At 37.4% G+C, this 21651-nt stretch overlaps 1 protein-coding gene across 1 annotated transcript; it reads left to right on the top strand.

The window, feature by feature from the left end:
* Window positions 1-14381: 14381 nt before the first annotated feature.
* Window positions 14382-20761, top strand: LOC116208899 (sulfate transporter 3.1-like). Its single transcript, XM_031542470.1, has 12 exons — window positions 14382-14697; window positions 14876-15083; window positions 16829-17000; window positions 17118-17183; window positions 18411-18524; window positions 18740-18856; window positions 19091-19217; window positions 19302-19588; window positions 19708-19898; window positions 19994-20070; window positions 20170-20246; window positions 20372-20761. The coding sequence occupies exons 1-12, from the start codon at window positions 14382-14384 to the stop codon at window positions 20537-20539; spliced, it is 1920 nt and encodes a 639-aa protein (XP_031398330.1). The 3' UTR covers window positions 20540-20761.
* The last annotated feature ends 890 nt before the right edge of the window (window positions 20762-21651 follow it).

The raw sequence follows: 21651 nt of genomic DNA, 5'->3' as shown, positions 1-21651 counted from the left end.
TACAAGACTTGAATAAGACTTTACTTATTAGAAATAAGGGCAGAATTGCTTTAACTAATTCATGGTGGTCTTTATTAATGTTATATGCCTTTTGGATAGTCAGGGGCAAATTAGCGAAAGAAAAAATATTCGTTGAAAAAAATAAGGAACGAAACAAAACGTTAAACTGATTTGTTAGGAGGATTTTATTCAACAAAATTTTCATTAGATGATCGTGATGCTGTATTACTACTATGCTCCCTTTTTTTGGTAAGTTAACGGGCCAAAGACCCAAGAAAATTAAAGAGCAACAATTATGCTCCCTTTTTTTTTTTCTCTTTTTTATTAGTTACCTTTTCCATTAGAATGGGGCCCTGTTGATCCAATAAGAGATGAAAAAACAGAAAATGAAAAAAAAAGACATAGTTAGTATCATTCATGATAATTAAATTTTGCTCCTCTTTAGTCTTTACTGAGAATTATTTCTGAAATTAGAACTCTATATGTGATATTTTCTATTTATCTACCAAAAAGTTAAAAAAATTGCCGAATGATAATATCATATCTTTTGAAGAAAGGTCGACAAAGTTGGAAGACGCATTGGCATTGGCTGTTTGGAAAATGTCTTACAGGTGACGAGGCAGCACCTCGTGTTTTTGGAACGGATCGATTCTGTAAGCTCTTTATTTTTTTCATTAAATATGAAATATTCAAAAATTTTCATTATTATCAATTCTAGAAAAGTAGATTGTATCAATAGTCCTGCATAATTAGACTCTATTTAAGCTGTACATAAATAGGAGACTGACTAAATCCCACTTGAATTATTCATCAATCATGCATGGGGAAAATCTTTCCTTCTTACCTGTAGAAGTTCAAAAAGGTCTCGAGTTTTTGACGCTATTGGATTTTCTCCATGATAAGTCAACAATTGACACCCATATCAAACGCATGTCCACTGATATTCGCTTTTATGCGTCGATTCTTTGCCCTCTCCCACCATTTACTTATTTTAGGAATAACGCTTTTTCTTTTTTCTTTTTATTTTATAATCATAAAGAAGGTTTATGGAAGTGTCTCTCGTAATTCTGAAAGACCGAACATTAAATATATGAAAAGTTTCACTAATAAGAATGAATATCTTCTTGATTTTATATGAGGATGTATATTACCGCGCTATATTCCCTTTATCAAAGATACCACATCGTTTAATGTAGGATATTCACCGTCCAAACATTACATTTAGAATAAATTTGTGAACAATATCTTTACAACCCTAAATTATGGTTGTGAGAACTTTTGTCCTCTAATATATAATTTATCCCCTAAATTGTCTGGCAGAAAATTGTATTACTCCATTAGTACTTCCGTCGGAATTGATCAAGGTAAAATTTGAGGGTAATTCAACCCCCTTAAGGAGAAAACGAAAGGATAAATCCTGGGAAGCGCAGGAAGGGGGAATAATCTTCAATTTTCTTTCCAAAAAAAAAATGATGGTAAACACTATGTTTTTCTTTTCCAAAATGAAGGGTTTCAAATATTATAAATAATTAAAAGTAAAATCAATTATCGCATGTCGAGGGAATGATCGCAACTGTCTGCTCTATTAAGTTAACTTTGTCAGCTACATAGATTGTAGTTTATATATTTATAACTAAATATACCTCATTAAATCAATCAAATGAGAGTCAATAGGTGTGCGATCAATGGTTGCGCAACATTTCAAACATGAACCAAAAGATTTTGAGGTAACTGCAACCGTATCTTATGAATGGTAAAATTTGTTAAATACGATAATATTTATTTATTTAATTAATAGAATTTAGAGAAAATGACATTTTTCTTGCCAATTGTCTCCTTTTATTTCGCTCCAAGTACGTCCGTTCAAACAACCAACCCATGGCATCTACACAAAAAGACTCGTCCAAGAAGTGTTGTCCAATTTGTGGGCAATTCGTACGAATTTGTCTATTGGTGTTAGCGATCACAAAATTGGCTCGACTAGCCAGCTCGATTTAGCATCCTGGACATACCCTAATATATCAAATCGGTAACAAAATCCTATGGATATATTCCCTCTACAATTATCTCTCGTATCTCTCTCTACATCTTGATATTATCTCTTAAATATTACGCCGATATATATATGATATCTTTGTGCTATCTCTAACACTGTATTTAGCAAGTATATGTACTCAATATGTGTTATTAAATATTTTATACGCATTACGATATCTCGATACAAATTTCATATAGTCTCTATAAATACCCTTTGGGTATACCTAAATTCAAAAGTTCAATCTTCTTTCTTTCTCATAAACAAGCTCATTTAAGTATCGGAGAGGGAAATCTGAATTCCCTCTTGTTCTCCCCTTCAGGCCTATCATGCCGTGTTCGTGGAAGATTGAGGATCATGACCTGCAAGTGGTCAAGATCAGATTTTTCCAGACCCCAACAATTGGAAAAGGCGTTTATTTGGAGGATTGGGGTATTCTTTTAGCTAAGCGCGCGCCTATACTCTTCTTATGACTTGGAGCTCCATGCGTTGTTTCGAGTAGACTATCACTAGCAGTACTACTTGGCTTATGGAGTGGCCGTAATTTATTCTAATCAACAAGAGTTATAATACTTTATCTCGCAGAATGAACGTCTTGATCGCCATGTCGAATTCTTTCCTCAATGTCTTCAACTTTTCTTCAAAATACAGGGACAGTCCAATATAGTAATTAATGCATTGAGTGGTCCATTGTTACTCCTGACAGTGCCCAACACTGAAGTGACCGGATTTGGAGGGAGGGGTCAGTATAAAATTGACCCAATCTACAGCCAAATTGTTCCAGAGCTACTGAAGGGAAAATACACTGAAAATCTACCTTTTAGTTTGTGGGATGGCTTTCTTTTCAGGGATAACCAACAATGCATTCTCGAGGGGGTCCCTTCGTAAACAATTTATACGTAAAATTCATCCGAACTATTAGTTACAGAAATATTCAATAAAACATAATTTTTTTAATATTTAAACTAAATAAATATTTCAATTTTTTGATATTTTTTAAAATTCTTAGTAAAGAAGATTATTTATAAATTATTAATAAGTCTCAAAATTAATGACTTTTACATTCTTTTTTAATAATATATCATTTAATTAAAATTTAATTCTTAATTTTACAAAAGTATTTTCTAATGAAACGTTTATATAATATATTTTGAATTTTTACCGTTTTCATAATTATATAATAAGCATGTTCCAATTACCCAATTTTCAAATAAAATAATTTTTTTCTATATTTTCAAAATTTTCAAATATGTATTCCATATTATTTCATGCAATCCTGAAGTTCCATGCCTAGTATTCAATATGAGGTATGACAATAGCCAATTTAAAAAGAAATATATAATGAATCTCTAATTTTCCATGCTAATTTGTATACACATATATATTTAAAGTATGAAAAATTGCATTATTAAAGTGATATATACACATTGTTGGACATTTTGAATATATTATGCATCAAAGCAAATGATGAGACAAAAACTCAATTATATTTTCATTGTATGTAAAATGAGAGGGAAAGTACCATAAAATAAAAATAAGGCAAAAAATTAATTAATAATACAAAGCCTTGGCATTTGGCAAAGAGCAAGAACAAAATCACGGTAATTGGGATAGAAAAGAGTGAAATTTGTTAAAAATGACAAAAAAATCATATACTCATAATTCGAACTTTTTGAAAAAAAAAAAGGAACTAGCTCAAAACTATATTAATAATTATCATTATTCTTCTATATGTGTAAAGTGGGCGTAACTGTATTTTATCTTAATTTTTGTTTTCAGATATCTATCACATGAAATATTTATGTGAAAATATAGTAATTAAAAATTTTAAAAATGACTCAATACATAGATACAATTAAAAATGCAAATACAAAATCTTGCTTAACCAACCTAAATCTGCATTGGTAAAGAAATGTCAATAAAAGTTTGCCCATTCAAATCAAGGGCCTATTGTTTTTTTTTTGTTCATTAAACTCCATGAAAAATCTATTTACATGTATTCTTTAAAAACGGAAAAACATAAACTTCATCTCTGTATTTATCAAAAAACAAATATCGTCTCTCTTCCCTCATTTGTGGCCTTTCTCTTCGAGAAAAAATGTTGTCTTTGTCTTCTCTCTCCCTCTCTCCTTCCTCCTCTCTTTTCTACAAACTCCAACCAAACCCATGACTTTTGGCTAGGCTACAATTCTCTCTCTCTCTCCTCCCCCCCCCCCCCCATTGGGGAGATTGAGAAGTAAGGGCTTACGCTCATTAGTGGATTAAAAAAAACTAAAATAAAGGATAAAAAATTAAATTACTGAAATTGTGCAATTAGAATACAAATTTAAGATGAACATGGCGATAAATAGATTCATTTTTACTTGTCTCTTCATTCACCTATATTCCATGGCAATTAGAAATTCAATATCATATAAGTACATGAAATAAGAATTGATATTTGTTCTTCTACTTGAGATTAAATAAGGATTGAAATAGTAGAATGGCCCAAGAAAAATAAAATAGTATCAAGAGTATGTAGAAAAATTAAAGTGAGGGAGACAAGAGATCATTAAATAATCTCGAAACAATAGAAGAGCCAATGATATTACTGGAACAAAAAGTATGACCTATGGACAAGGGTTAAACAAAGCACCACACATAAATATTCTTTGCTAGCTCATGACATGTTAAAAACCTCTAAAATAAAATAAAATAGATATTTTATAAGAGAGATTACATAACTTTTTATGTTAAAGGAACACGGTCACTGAAATTTTCGAGCAATAAAACCGAGAATTTTCAAAGACTTTTCATTGAATTATTGGAGATATGAATTTCATATGGAAAAGGGGGAAGTTTGAATGATTTCTCATATGTCTTTTGAAAAAATAGAAAGTATACATTGTAGCAATAAGTACACATTTTCAAATTGTCATGTGTGTTTAGATCACAATCACATCATTTCACCAACCAATGACATTTTTTCAAATATGAAATATGAAATATGAAATTAAATATTTCTTTTATTATGTCATTTATGATGATTAATTATACTTGCACTTATTTAATCATTAGATTTGATTGTTTAATTACCTTACAGTTTTCCTTTTATAATTTTTTTTGTTTATGCTAAAATACTATTTTTAAAATAAAATAAAAAAGTGACATGTGAATTTTATTTCATCATGAGCGGTGCGAGGGCATCTTAAGAAATTACATTCGCTCGCATTTTTTCAGTGAAAAGAAATCAGTCAATCGCCAAAATGTATAATGATTTAAGAAGTTGAGATTTATTATGTTAATTACATACAAGGGTAAAATTGTAATATCATTAAATTAAGTAACGGTAAAACGGAAAAATTTTTTTGAAGAAACAATACAGGAGGGATCGTACTTTTGTTTATAGTATAGAGATAGATGTAGATTTAGACTTATGGTACCATATTCGAGATTTCAACAGTTTTTTCTTATATATTTGTTAGTGTGAAAAAGCATATAAATGTAAATATCTCTTCAATAGTTACTTTCACTTATATTGTTTGAGTGAAAGCACATTAATCAAAGGTACGATAATTCTAAGAGTTGGTTATGGAAGGGATAAAATTGTAGTATCATTATAAAATTGAGGGCAAATTTGAACATAATATTATAAAGCAAGCATGTATCTAGGCACATAACAAAATATAAATTATATTTCAAAATTTTATAGAGCAGATGTACTTACAATGAAGGATAAATCTTTCAAAAGGGTCTTTCAAAAGGGACGTCGGATGACAGTTAGAGAGAATTCACACTGAGTACAATGACGGAACATAAATATATTGCAAATGGTACGATCAAAAGTCACGAGCGGAAGTATGAGAAAAGTCACGAGAGTACCAGGGTATTTTCGGAATTATTAGAATTGGAGAAACATCCTGCGAGGGATACGATTAAAAGTCACGAGTTGAAAGTATATGAAGAAAAGTTACGAGAGTATAAGGGTATTTTCAAAATTATTAAAATTAGAGAAACACCTTCAAAGTGCTCATATTTCTATATATAGTATAGATATGTATGTACATATACTGTATACATACATAAATATTCGGAAATCTTCACTAGTGTTGTAGTATTTAACTCTTTTTTAAGGTGGAGCAATGATGAGTCATCCGAATTGGGCGGTGCAAAAGTATAGAGAGGCAAGGAACAGTTGTAATTCTTCATCAGAAAGCAGTGGCATTCATACAGCAACTGAGAGGATTGGATTCCGAGTTGACTTTCTTGGACTAAAATGCTTTCCGTATTTATCATGGCTCTATCTTTTCTTTTTTTCTTTTTTTAATGAGAAACCCACGGTCTTGACGGAAGAAGAGGAAATTTTGGGACAGTTGGGACTTTTTTATTCCAGATCAATGAATCAGTATTAGTGAAGACCTTTTTCGCAAGTTTTTAAAGAATCTCTCTCTAAGGAGTATTTGGATAATCCTACGTGGCTACGTGAGAAGAAAAAATATCAATTAAATTATACGAAATAAGAGAATTTGTGCTAATCGGATATTGCCATAGTTATATTTCATTAAAGAATTTAAATTAATTTTTTTCCATCCCGTCAATATAAGGTAGGATCATTAATTTAAGATTTTCTAGTTTAGTTGGTAAGCAACTGTAGGTAATACAGTTCAGTGGGGAAAAACTCAACATATAGCGAACTGGGAAATCGTTTTATGAATTCTAACGGATTTGGTCTAATGGTTAACAAGGAGTTTAAGTATTCATCCGATTTCGAGTTCGAAATCCCTTGAAGTCATCGGAACGTCTTTGGTGAGATTACCCATCCTATACTTCGTCAGGGACTCACAAAGCTCTACGGATTAGTCCGACTAAGACTGGACACTTCTGTATTAAAAAAAAAACAGAGAGAGAAGAATCGCTTTATGAGATTTTTAGAAGGAGACGATGCCGGTCAAAGTCATGACGCGCGTCAACCTTTGCGAGTGGTAAAAATAAAAAATAACCGTCAATCCTGGTAAAAGTCGAATGGTCTTATTATTTGCTAATGAATCATATGTTCATTTTCCGTAACGATGAAAACTCGTACCCTTTATAAAAGTTTTATTTCTTTATGATATTTGAGGTAATGAGGGTCCTTAGTAATCAGAAAAATTATGTTTTTATCATTAATATCATTCTATTATTGAAAATGATATTTTATGCCAATGAGAAATTTTATTACCCTGTTTTATATGCGGTCAAGCCATAGCTTCTGTGTATACCATGAGAACTACGACCCAAGCCTCCTGCCTGAAGGGACGAGCCTTACCACTTCAATCACAACCCTGAAAGATATTGTCTTAGTCAATATTGTTCATGCAATAATCAATTTTAATGGAAATAACTTGTAAGCACGTTAATTAGCATGATTTAAAGGAATTCATCATTTGATTTTTTTTTAATTATTTTTTTTAGCGAAAGAATTCGCTCAAGTATAAGATATGAGAAAATAATGATGAATTCTTTCGCAAAAAAAAAAAATTATACACACACACATATATATATATATATATACATACATGGATCACGGACAAGAGAGGTTGTCGAAGTGCTCCTATTACCATCCCCTCCTGCTCACTTATCCTTGACTAAGATGGGGCCAACAGGCCCTGCCCCTTCATCCAAAATCAAGAATCACAGTGATCATCGACTATGCCCTTATCGATCCCTCAACATCTTCCTAAAAATTGCAATCCCCTATTCTCCTTTTTCTTTTAATTTTCTTTTATTTTTTAATGCTTTACATTTGTCTAATAATTTTTATTAAAAATGCTTTTTGGGCGGCCGAAAATATAACATTGAGGACAAACATTGAAGAGCACTTGAATACAAAAGTGAAGAAAAAGTTCGATGTTTGGAGACTAAATGAAACTCTTTTCTTCGGAACCTTATTCTTTTTTTCTATTAGAAAATTATTTTACGCCTCATCACATTCAGGAATTTCATTAAATTATATAGGCAGTCCTACCATCAACTGAGTTAAAATAACTTTGATTTTGATTGTGAAAAAGGACAAATGATTGTGTAGTGTGTTGAGTTAAAGTTAAAGTTAAAATTTTTAACTTGAAAAATGTGTATTTTGTTGTGTAATGTGTTGAGTTAAAGTTCAAATTAAAATTTTTGTGATTTTAACTGCGAAACCAAACGAAGCATATATAGAATTTTCTTTGTGCACCAATGGTATCCGGAAATTGAATAGACTCCAACAAGAAATTCGTTAGTGATTGCATTTCGTTACGTAGTGTGAGAATACATCAGTCACTTTACAGCAAACAAAAGAATGAGTGTTACTCACTTGAATAATTGTCATAATCGTTTAATTGTGATGATTTAATTGGTTTTTCCTTACCATGTCATTATGATATAGGACCATTTATGTTTTTCTTGGCCATTTACGATTTTCTAGGCCCAAACTGTCCATGTTCGAGCCAAGTTTGCTCATTAAAGGGTAAAACTCATTTCGTCATAGATTTCTCCATCAATAAGACTCGCTTTCGAGATCTTATCTAAAAGAAACTACCTGAATTAGTTCAAGTTGTTTATATATATTTATAAAAATTTTATTAGCCAACTCTTATCCTCTTTGAATTGCTTGGGTCTAATCGATTTTATGCCCCAAGTGGCGCACATTCGGAAGCGATGATGTCTAGATGACTTATCCTCCTCATCACCTTTCCCCTATATATACCCCAAGCCCACATACTCTCGCTACACGCTCTCAACTCTCCCCACAACCATTGACTAGGCCGAATTGCCCAACTCTCTTCCTTTGAGTTATATATTTAGCAGTAGACCCCAAATCCATAAGGGAACTAAACGTATAACTTTTCACCTTCAATAGCTAGCCGGTTGAGTGAATACTTGTTGGGGATAGGGATGTACTCAACCAAACAATAACGCAGCGATTAATCTTCCTCCCCTTCTAGTGTAATCGAGATAGGAACTAATCAAATCAACCAACAAGCAGTAAAGTAAAACAACACCAAGAATTTTACGTGGAAAACCCCAATGTGGGGAAAAACCACGGGACCAACTCCGAATCAACGATCCACTATGAAGATTATACAATGTCTTTCATCAAGGGTAAACCCTTGGATCACCAAACTCAAGAGAAACACTCTCTTGGATCACCCAAATACTAAATTCGTCACCCACACCGGGTGGTTCACAAAATCAGCTAAAACAGCACCTACAGAGCTCGAATAGAAATTCTGACCGTTCAGAAGTTAGCCCCACGTGTTGTGAAGCTGCTGTCAAAATTTCGTCCCAATCGGAGTTCGTTTGATGTCCCGATCGAGGTTTGATCTCCAGCTGCGCGCTGCCCCTGCTCTTCGAATTCTGCTGTCTGCTCTTCCCTGGTTTTGTGCTGCTATGCTGCTGCACTTCTGCCGCTCTACTCTAATCTGCAGCTGTTCTGCTGCTATTTATACCTCAGCTGATTTGCTGAAACAAAAAACCCTAATAAAATGGATTCTTGGGCTTATTAAGGCCCGATAAAAGCCCAATACAATTTGAGCCCAACTTCCTCCAAATTGAAGGGATACCCAACAAACTCCCCCTCCCGACTATTTGGAGGCTTCAAGCATACCGGCTATACTTCGGCAAACATGAAGTTTCTCCCTAGCGAGAGGTTTTGTCATCATATCAGCTCCATTCTCATCAGTGTGTACTTTGTCTAGCTTCACCAGCTTGGACTCCAACACATCTCTAATCCAATGAAACTTGATATCGATATGCTTCGACCTCGAATGGAAAGTGGGATTCTTGCAAAGATGAATGGCGCTTTGACTATCACAGTGTAGAACATACCTTTCTTGCTTCAAGCTCAACTCCTGCAAAAACTTTTGCAACCACAACATCTCCTTGCAACCTTCGGTCACCGCAATGTATTCGGCTTCCGTTGTAGACAAAGCGATGCACTTTTGAAGCCTTGATTGCCATGAGATAGCTCCCCCTGCAAAAGTCATCAAGTATCCCGAAGTGGATTTCCGGGAATCGATATCTCCTGCCATATTTGCATCCGTGTAGCCCACTAACTCCGGCTTACCAGTGCCAAAGTGTAAACACACCTTGGATGTTCCTCTGAGATACCTCAGGATCCATTTAACCGCATTCCAATGCTCTTTCCCCGGATTGGAGAGAAAACGACTTACCACACCAACAGAATGAGCAATATCTGGCCTTGTACAGACCATGGCATACATTAAACTTCCTACAGCTGATGAGTAAGGAACTTTCTTCATCTCTTCTTTCTCCTTCTCACTTGTAGGACATTGCTTCGAGCTAAGTTTGAAATGAGAAGCAAGTGGTGATGAAACTGGTTTAGCATTACCCATGTTGAACCGATCCAAAATCTTCTCGATGTACTTCTCTTGAGAAAGCCAAAGTTTTCCACTTGATCTGTCACGAGAAATATGCATCCCAAGGATCTGCTTTGCCGGTCCCAAATCCTTCATGGCAAAGGACTTGTTGAGCTCCTTCTTCAACTCTATAATCTTGCTCATATCATGACCAACAAGTAGCATATCATCCACATATAACAGTAAAATGATAAAATCACCATTCGAGAATTGTTTCACGAACACACAATGATCTGAAGTTGTCCGTGTGTAGCCATGGCTCAACATGAAAGAGTCAAACTTTTTATACCACTGCCGAGGTGCTTGCTTAAGCCCATACAAGCTCTTCCTCAGCCTGCACACCAAATGCTCCTTACCTTTAACTCGGAATCCTTCAGGCTGCTCCATATATATTTCTTCCTCCAAGTCACCATGCAGGAAAGCTGTTTTTACATCGAGCTGCTCGATCTCCAAGTTCAGACTAGCTGCCAGTGCGAGAACAACTCGGATCGATGACATCTTGACAACGGGCGAGAAGATCTCCTCGAAGTCAACTCCTTTCTTCTGGTTGAAACCTTTCACTACCAGTCGAGCTTTGTATCGAGGTCGCGAGTTCTCTGTCTTCAACCAGTAGACCCATTTGTTCTTCAATGCTCTCTTACCTTGCGGTAGCTTCACTAGGTCATACGTGTGATTTTCAGACAAGGAGTTCATCTCCTCATTCATCGCCTTCAACCAGGCTCCTTGTGCTCATGTGCCACAGCTTCATCATAGCACTCAGGTTCTCCCCCGTCAGTCAGTAGCACATACTCATGAGGCGGATATCTTGTAGATGGTCGTCTTATTCTATCAGATTGTCTAGGTAGATCTGCAGGCCCTAACTGTAACCGCGAGCCTGTATCATCCGTAGTCACATCATCATCTACCTGAGGAATCTCACCCCCAGTCGTGGTTTCTTCATACTCACCAGGTACCTCTTCCATTGGATGCTCTACATCAACCGGTACAGGAATAGAGATCTCGTGAGGATTGCCTACACTGGCCTTCTCTAACTTTTGCAAATCCTCAATTGTCTGGTCCTCAAAGAAGACAACATCCCTGCTCCTGATGATCTTCTTGCTATCAGGGTCCCAAAGCCTGTACCCGAACTCTTCATGTGCATAACCCAAGAAGATGCACTGTTTTGCCTTGGCATCAAGTTTTGATCTTTCATCTCGAGGAATGTGAACAGATGCCCTGCACCCGAATACTCTGAGATGCTTGTATGATACTTTCTTGCCGGTCCACACCTGTTGGGGTACATCTCCATCAAGTGCAACTGACGGTGTAAGATTAATAAGATCAACTGCTGACCTCATTGCCTCGCCCCAGAAAGGCTTAGACAGTTTCGCTTGAGAAAGCATACAACGAACTCTCTCAACAATTGTGCGGTTCATCCTCTCTGCAAGCCCGTTCTGTTGTGGTGTCTTCGGTACCGTCTTCTCAAGTTTGATACCGTGAGTCCTGCAATAGTTCTCGAAAGGACCTCTATACTCACCACCATTATCAGCTCTGACACATTTCAGCTTCATGCCTGTTTCTCTTTCCACTGCTACATGGAAGTTCTTGAAAATCTCAGTCACCTGATCTTTAGTTCTCATAGGGCAAGCCCAAACTTTCCTGGTGTGATCATCTATAAATGTCACAAAATAGAGAGCACCACCAAGAGATCTATCCGACATAAAACAAACATCTGTTTGCACAAGATCAAGTATATGATGGCATCTAGAGGGACGACTTCTAACAAAAGAAACTCTCCTCTGCTTACCAGCTAAACAGTGATCACAAGTGCTCAAGTGCATACCTTTAACGGGCAAAGACTGCTTTCTAGCAAGAATTTGAATACCTTTCTCGCTGATATGTCCGAGTCTCCTGTGCCATAGCTCGATAGGATAATCCTCAGCAACATTAATTTGACCGGAATTGTGTCTGGCACGCAGCCTGTAGAGAGTGTCGGTCTTCTGACCCCGTGCCACAATCAACGAACCCTTGGAGAGCTTCCATCTCCCATTGCTGAATTCATTACTGTAGCCTTCATCATCAAGTTGACCCGTCGAGATTAGGTTAAAGCGAATTTCTGGAACATGCCTCACTTTCTTCAAAAACAACTTGCAGCCAAGCTCGGTCTCTAGACAGACATCACCAATACCGACAATCTTGCATGATTGTCCATTCCCCATTCTCACATAACCATAGTCCCCGGTAGTGTAAGATGAAAAGAAATCCCGATGAGGAGTGACATGAAACGAGGCACCTGTATCTGCAACCCAGGTAGAGTCCTGACATGTGAAATTCACATAAGCTTCATCACAAATGATGTAGGTCTCTCCATCACATGCCACTGCTGTAATGCCTTCTTCCTTCTTGCTCTCACCGTTGCCATTCTGATTTTTCTTCAGAGCTCTACACTCCCTTTTGTAGTGTCCCTCCTTTCCACAGTGATAGCAAGTGACCACTTTCCTCGTCTTCGACTTTGATCTGCCCCTCGATTTGCCACGTGAGTTACTATGCTTGGAAGAGAAATTTCTGCTTTGACTTCTCCCCCGTTGTTCAGTAACCAAAGCTTCAGACTGAATGGAAATTCCCGTGCCTTTCCTTCTAGTCTCCTCATTAAATAAACTGTCTGTCACCGTGGCCAACGATAGCTTCCCGTTTGGCGCAGAATTGCTTAATGCAACCACGAGTGTGTCCCAATTATCCGGTAGAGTCCCTAAAAGTAGACAAGCCTGCAACTCATCGGGTAATATTATCTCCAGGTTCGTCAACTGGTTAATAATATCCTGGAAACTACTCATGTGCGCAGCCATATCACCTCCATCCTGGAAACGAAGATGAACCAGCTTCTTCACGAGGAATGCTTTATTTTGCGGTGTCTTCCTCGCATAGAGATTTGTCAATTTATCCCACAAAGCTTTTGCATTTGTCTCCTGAGCAACATGATGATAAATACTATTGTCTATCCACTGCCGAATCAAACCAATAGTCTTCCGATTTGTGCGTTCCCAAGCCTTGTCATCCTTATCTTTGGGTTTCGCGGAATCCCCTTCAATAGGATCGTACAAATCCCTGCAAAATAGAAGATCCTCCATCCGAGACTTCCATATAGAGTAGTTGGTTGCATTCAACTTGAACATAGATCCTGTAGACTCCTCCATCTCGAAAACACCGAAAAACTCAAAACTTCTCTAACCCGAGTCTCTGATACCACTTGTTGGGGTTAGGGATGTACTCAACCAAACAATAACGCAGCGATTAATCTTCCTCCCCTTCTAGTGTAATCGAGATAGGAACTAATCAAATCAACCAACAAGCAGTAAAGTAAAACAACACCAAGAATTTTACGTGGAAAACCCCAATGTGGGGAAAAACCACGGGACCAACTCCGAATCAACGATCCACTATGAAGATTATACAATGTCTTTCATCAAGGGTAAACCCTTGGATCACCAAACTCAAGAGAAACACTCTCTTGGATCACCCAAATACTAAATTCGTCACCCACACCGGGTGGTTCACAAAATCAGCTAAAACAGCACCTACAGAGCTCGAATAGAAATTCTGACCGTTCAGAAGTTAGCCCCACGTGTTGTGAAGCTGCTGTCAAAATTTCGTCCCAATCGGAGTTCGTTTGATGTCCCGATCGAGGTTTGATCTCCAGCTGCGCGCTGCCCCTGCTCTTCGAATTCTGCTGTCTGCTCTTCCCTGGTTTTGTGCTGCTATGCTGCTGCACTTCTGCCGCTCTACTCTAATCTGCAGCTGTTCTGCTGCTATTTATACCTCAGCTGATTTGCTGAAACAAAAAACCCTAATAAAATGGATTCTTGGGCTTATTAAGGCCCGATAAAAGCCCAATACAATTTGAGCCCAACTTCCTCCAAATTGAAGGGATACCCAACAATACTCAATCATAAAACCAAATACGAGTCGACTTAACATCGGAATCCTAGCGAATTATGGGTAACATGGACTATGAGTGCCCTCATAGAATTTCCATCCCACCATCGAAGCCCTTCCTCCAGTCGCTCAGGTCCGCTGTGAAGGAGACCTTCTTCCCTGACGACCCGTTCAGGCAGTTCCATGGCCAGCCCACGTCCCGGAAGCTTGTGCTTGGCCTCCAATACTTCATCCCGATACTCGAGTGGGCCCCTCGCTACACCTTCAACTCCTTAAAGGCCGATCTTGTGGCCGGCATCACCATCGCCAGCCTTGCGGTGCCTCAGGGCATTAGTTATGCCAACCTCGCCAGCTTGCCGCCTATCATAGGACTATGTAAGTTTCATTAAAATCAAATTGACATAAGATCCGTTAACATCGGTAATTAAATTTTACGATGCCATTGTGGTTAAGAAAGTTCCTACACTAGCATATTATATGCTCTATAGGTCCACATGGATTCATAATGTGGCGTTGCAAGAGCAACCAACCGACAACAATAGATTTTTTGCAGATTCAAGCTTCGTTCCTCCATTGATATATGCAATGCTGGGGAGCTCGAAGGACCTGGCAGTGGGGACAGTGGCGGTGACATCGCTGCTGATATCGTCGATGCTGAGGAAGGAGGTCAGCCCGGTTGAACACCAAAGACAGTACGTTCAGCTGGCCCTCACCGCCACCTTCTTCGCCGGTATCTTCCAAGCTTCTCTTGGCGTCTTAAGGTCAGTTGGTCCTCCTCCCCCCCCTTTGCTCAATTTATGTTTCTCCAAAATCATGCATAATAAATTATTATTATCATTGTTATTATTATTGTCATCGTCGTTGTATTATTATTATTATTATTATTATTATTATTATTTATTATTATTTATTATTATTATTTATTAAATTTCCATTGGACTTATACGGACTCGAGTCCATATCCATTTAAAAGCTCAAGCTGATAAGTGGTGGTACTCAAGTCATATATTAACCCATGGATTTTCATTTTATTTTCCGATGTGGGATTTATCCCATTTTTACTCTTCAACACCAGCCCTCACGTGCAACGTGTGGTCTATTTCTACTGACACGTTGTCACATACCCTTAGACGCCCACTCTCAATAACTGACCTCAAGCCGGGTTCATCTTCCATGCTCGGGTGAGAGGGAACTGGTACCCAAGTCATATATTAACCCATGGATTTTCATTTTATTTTCCGATATGAGATTTATCCCATTTTTACTCTTCAACACCAGCCCTCACGTGGAACGTGTGGTCTATTTCTACCGACACGTTGTCACATACCCTTAGACGCCCACTCTCAATAACTGACCTCAAGCCGGGCTCATCTTCCGTGCTTGGGCGAGAGGGGACTAACATGTGGCGCACTTTGTCTACTCTCGATATTGGATCGGCGTAGTGTGAGTCCACGTGGGCACGTGGAAGCGTAACCTGTTTTGATACCATATTAAATTTCCATTGGACTTATACGGGCTCGAGTCCAAATCCACTTAAAAGCTCAAGCTTATAAATTGTGGTAGCCAAGTCATATATTAACCCATGAATTTTCATTTTATTTTCCGATGTGGGATTTATCCCATTTTTACTCTTCAACATTATTATTATTATTGCAATAAAATACAGACGGACCGTATAAAATATCTGGTGTGGATAATTCCCCGGTTACGAATAAGGAAGAAACAGAAGCCAGAAATATACGAGTAAAAAATGATACCAGATGTAAAGATTAATTGAACAAAGTGTCACTGCAAGTTATTATTATTTTTTTTTGATAGATAAAATGTGTCACACCACATTAACTGCAAGAAGCTTGTTATCCGATGATTTTGAGGAAAACATAAAATGAGATTTGTGTCAATATGTGGATTTTGACGAGGATGGTCGATGCTTCAAAGATCAAGTTAACTGAAGACGGTAATAATATTAGACAAAAATATTACAACGGTTTGTCCATACCCGAGATTTCATTCAGGTCTCTTTCTCTTTTTTTCTTTCTTCTTTTTTATAAGGAGATATATGATCTAATACAACAAAATAAAAATTTAAATAAAAGGATATAAGCCATTTCCACTGACGAAATCAAACTTAAAACTTTTTTATTTTTGAATAATGATATGCTTTATTGGGTTACATTTTTTTTCCTCGTCCTGGCCATTGAATGCTCTCTTAATTTCACTGCCCACCAAACTCCAAAGCAAAGACCGGCTTCGGCTTGAAGTACACTATAAAGAAAAAGAAAGGACCATATTTATGCAATATATTGCATCGTGCAACGCTCTACGTATACATATACTTTTTAATCATCAAGGAAAGAAAAATTATATAGCCTCATAGAAGGTAATATTTTCACGTCTTCTTTTAGCGATGAAGTCGATTTTCTCTTTCCTCGTTCCGTAGCTAAAATTAAATGAAAAAAGAAAAAAGAGAGAACAAAGAAAATATAACATAATGAAATCGATGCAGGCTGGGGTTCATAGTGGATTTCCTGTCGCATGCAACGATAGTGGGGTTCAAGGCGGGTGCAGCCACGGTTGTGTGTCTTCAACAGCTCAAAGGCATCCTAGGATTAGTTCACTTCACTCACGAGACCGATCTTATTTCTGTCCTTCACTCTATCTTTACTCAAGTCAACCAGGTAATTTTAATAAATTTTCCATATTAATTAACTATAATTAATTAATTAAGATTATATTATCTTCCATGCTAATATGATTTAATTATATGTATTAAATCAGGTGTGTTGGTTTTGCAGTGGAGATGGGAGAGTGGCCTTCTGGGTTGCTGCTGCCTCTTCTTCCTCTTGCTCACTAGATACTTTGTAAGTGGACTCATCATTTGGTATTCAATTACCAAGTCCCCCCCCATCCGAATGTTTCTTTTGTCGCATTATATCATATCGTTCGCCTTCTGTTAATTCAAATCCACACAAGATCATCATGATATTTTTCGACAATTTTCAGATAGGTTGGCACACCAATTTTTGAACACAATTAAACTATTAAGTGTCTCGACTTTCCAGTATTGAATTTAAATTACCTCTGCATTGAGACACCGGGTGTTCCCAGTCTATTACCGAAGACTGATCAGAGTATATATTGAAACATTAAATGGCTCATTGATGAAGAAGATTTTTAATAACTACTGTAAGTATTATGAATGAAAAATACTATATAGTTCGTTTTGCATTTTACATATTGAAATATAAAATATGGGTGAACAACTACATCATCACCATAAAATATTCATCTATGCAAGGGAAGATTTCTCAATAACTAAGGGCTTCTCACTATGTTAGTTAATTGTAGAAGATAATTTAAAAGGAAATTGAGTTTTGACATCGTTGACCTGAAATTTTAAAGAGAGACATATGAATCTCCTACAAAAAATAGAAAACTAAATAAAAGAGTACCGATAGTCCTACCACGAGAATCGAATCTAGAATTTCCAGATTATTTAGTGAGAGCTCATACCACGACACTATGCTCTTGTTTGGATTATTACCCCTTTGATTATGCAACTAAAGATTAAAAGAAAATAAAATGTAGAAATTGGAATGGAGACGAATAAGCCAAGATTACAGTGTTCACGAGAAAAGAAACCACCGAGTACGATAAGTATCAAACTGATGCAGGCTTTATCTGCTTATAATTAAATTAATTGGGAAAAATTGGACCCATTTAGGAGGTAAAAAAACTCATGAAACTCAAGAGTTTAGGGCAAAGTTACCTTCACTAATACTCAATGTGTTTTGGGGCGGGCGTTCAATTTGTAATTTTACTTATCCAAAAAAAATGTATTTAGAACAAATTGTACAGCAAAACTCTTGATTTTCAAACAAAACTACGAAAGAATACTTCCGTTTCTTCGTTCGGTCACATTTGATTATTCATTTACCAGATGGATGAGCTCGATTCATATAAATCACCATGACAAAGAAAAGATTACATACGTACATATGTTCCTTCTATGTGTTCCAGCTTAGTGATTGTAAGCATACTCAGATGATAGCCAATATGGTTTAATTTGTACTTGTACAAATTGGCAGAGCAAGAGAAAGCCAGCCTTCTTCTGGATAAACGCAATGGCTCCTCTCACTTCGGTTATCTTGGGAAGCGTTCTCGTCTATCTAATCTACGCTGAGAAACATGGCGTTCAAGTGGTAATTAGATGTTGTTCAAATCCAACACCTTTTGATTAAGTCATGGATCTCAATAAACCTGAAGATAAGTTCATAAGCCGGATCAGTGATGAATTGCGTAGATCCATTTCGAATGGGACCGATCAAGTGCTAAAGTTCGCCTGCCCAAAGGCATGCGCAGGACAGTGATAATCTAGGCTGATGTCAATACTTTCTTTGACATTTGATTCTTTCAGATCGGACACCTGAAGAAAGGGCTGAACCCGCTGACCGTGACGGAGCTGGCATTTGGGTCGCCGCACCTGTCCACCGCCATAAAAACCGGCATAATCACCGGTGTCATTTCTCTTGCTGTAAGTCCAGCCTCCTCATATATACTATCATGCTACTCCTAGCTAATATGGTCCAACCCAAGTCTGTCCAACCTATTCTCACATAAAAAATCTTCGGTGCATCGCAATCCAAGCTCGAACGGAGATAATTAGTCCCAATAATAGATTGATTGGATGCCTGGCCTCACCAGGGAAAAAAAATAATTCGTATTTCTTATTAAACATTATAAAAAAGGTAAAAAAAATCAATTGCAGGAAGGAATAGCTGTGGGGAGAAGTTTTGCGATGTTCAAGAACTATCACATTGATGGCAACAAAGAGATGATTGCCTTTGGGATGATGAACATGGCTGGCTCCTGCACTTCTTGCTACTTAACCTCAGGTACTTTCCACATTCGATCGTTGTTTCAAAATCCTTACCATGAAAGATGCTAAGCCGGATTCCATAATTGCAATTGAACTGCAGGCCCGTTCTCAAGGACTGCGGTAAACTTCAATGCGGGATGCAAGAGCGCAGTGCCCAACATCATCATGGCCACGGCGGTGATGATAACACTGCTGTTCCTCACACCGTTGTTCCATTACACACCGTTCGTGGTGCTGTCCTCCATCATAATCGTAGCCATGCTCGGCCTAATCGATTACAAGGCAGCCTTCCACCTCTGGAAGCTTGACAAGTTCGACTTCGTTGTGTGCATCTGCTCATACATCGGGGTCGTGTTTGGTAGCATCGAGATCGGCTTAGTCGTAGCAGTAAGTAATTTTAAAACTCATGCTATTTGCTCAAGAATCTACTTATTATCATCAATTCGGCTTCGAGTTAATCCTCGAAAATATTGTAAATAAATTGGAAAGATTTGTCCTTCATGCAGGTTACTATGTCCCTGCTAAGAGTGCTCATCTCCGTAGCAAGGCCAAGAACAACTGCATTGGGCAACATTCCCAACTCTATGGTCTATCGAAGCATCGATGAGTACCCGAACGCAACCAAAGTCCCAGGAGTTCTCATTCTTCAGATCAATGGGTCAATCTACTTTGCCAACGCAAACTACTTAAGAGAGAGGTATGATTAACTTGTCCCCGACAAACCGAATAACATCCAGATGCGTCAGATGGCAGATATTATGCTAAGTTAAACCCGACTTATCTTGCTTACAGGATTACAAGATGGATCTACGAAGAAGTAGAAGACAAGCTGAAAGCTACGTTGCAGTATGTCATACTTGATATGAGCGGTAGGTCCAAAATTTGTTCGCGTTCCTCTACAAGGAGTTTACGTTAATGTTTCTATTCAAGCTCGGCATGGCTAATATTGTTTTTGTCACTTTTTGCAGCGGTAGGTAACATCGATACAAGCGGGATCAGGATGCTGCAGGAGATCAAGAAGAACAGCGATCGAATGGGCTTAAAGGTACAAATGCTCTCTCTCCTAATCACTATAACTTTATAAGCATAGCAGGATTTAACTGGCTGTCTGCTCTGTTACATCCCTCATTCATTGACATTGTGGGCTGCGGTTATTGCATCTCTTTACAGCTCGTGCTGGCGAACCCAAGAAGCGAGGTGATAAAGAAGCTCGACAAGTCAAAGTTTATTGAAAGCCTAGGCCAGAAAGAGATTTATCTCTCGGTGGGGGAGGCTGTAGCAGCATGCAACTTCATGTTGCATACATGTAAATCCGATCCACAGGACAGCAATGTCTGAATGATTCTAGTCGTCGGCAATAGAACGAGAGATTGGATGAAGAAGATGAAAGGAGAACGAAGAATGGGACTATGCTATATAAATATATGTAAGACATGGTGTACTGAGTCGAAGTCTCGCTCCTACCTTGATGGAGCCGTCCTTTCGAGGAAGGAGAAGAGAGGGAGCCATCTGGTTGACCAAGCCCATCTGGAGAGAGAGGAGGGGTCCGACAACCCGATGGTGAGGGCCGTGGCACTGAACGAGCTCGGCTAGCGTCGGACACGCCAGCAAGTGGGGCTTCTTTAGGGTTTCTTTTAGGGGGGCGCAGGGGAAAAACGAGAAAGTTCTTTATGTTTGATTCCATGTATATTTGTTCAATTATCAAAATTATTTGTATAATATCAAAAAAATCAAGAGTTCTCTTGAGAAAAGAGAAAGCTGTTGATACATGTAACAAAATCCATTTAATTAGGTTATTTCAAACACCTTTTTCTACTCACTCAAATTCAGTCGCTGTCATCTCCATTCTCCCTATGCACATTCAAATTTGCAACTCTTTCTCATTGGCATGCGTATTAAGTTAAAAAAAATCCATCTTCGTCATTATTCATGGTTTTTCTTTTATATATTTATGTTCTGCTATTATACTAAGTCAGGCAAAATATTTGCGCATATTAAATTTATTACCAAACTTTATAATTATATTTCATTAAATATCATTTGATTTTGCTTAGAATTATATATATCCGTAGAATTATCAATTATAAATTATAAGTATGCAAAACTTGATTACCCGTGCTATGTGCAGAGTTGATTATATTTTCAATTTAAAAAATTAAATTTGTATTAAAGACGGTGCTCATCTATACTACTTGCATTTATGACGCGGGGAGTCTATGACTTATCTACTATTCAAGTAACTCGAATTCAAGTTGCTATATTTTGGGTTAATCGAATAAGGATTCTCGTTATTTGGAAAGAGAAGATGAGATGTCTTGACCCGGTCTTTTGGAATGTTAATAATGTAGAGAGAGCATCGGATAAGCTTATGGAACGTCGGCATCATTGAAAGGCAAAGAAAAACCAAGCAGCACCAACAACCTTGCAATAGCAACAAAATGGCCAGCATG

Source organism: Punica granatum, chromosome 5, assembly GCF_007655135.1.
Source record: "Punica granatum isolate Tunisia-2019 chromosome 5, ASM765513v2, whole genome shotgun sequence".
Lineage (NCBI taxonomy): Eukaryota > Viridiplantae > Streptophyta > Magnoliopsida > Myrtales > Lythraceae > Punica > Punica granatum.
Note: the sequence above shows the minus strand (reverse complement) of the source record. Positions and strands in the feature narration are given on the sequence as shown.

What these genes read in the sequence shown, in the direction of transcription:
- LOC116208899 (XM_031542470.1), top strand. Translation starts at nt 14,382, where the DNA reads ATGGGTAACATGGACTATGAGTGCCCTCATAGAATTTCCATCCCACCA. An exon ending in CCGGTGTCATTTCTCTTGCT is followed by an intron (nt 18,857 to 19,090) that starts GTAAGTCCAGCC and finishes AATCAATTGCAG; the next exon opens with GAAGGAATAGCTGTGGGGAG. An exon ending in TTCTTGCTACTTAACCTCAG is followed by an intron (nt 19,218 to 19,301) that starts GTACTTTCCACA and finishes ATTGAACTGCAG; the next exon opens with GCCCGTTCTCAAGGACTGCG.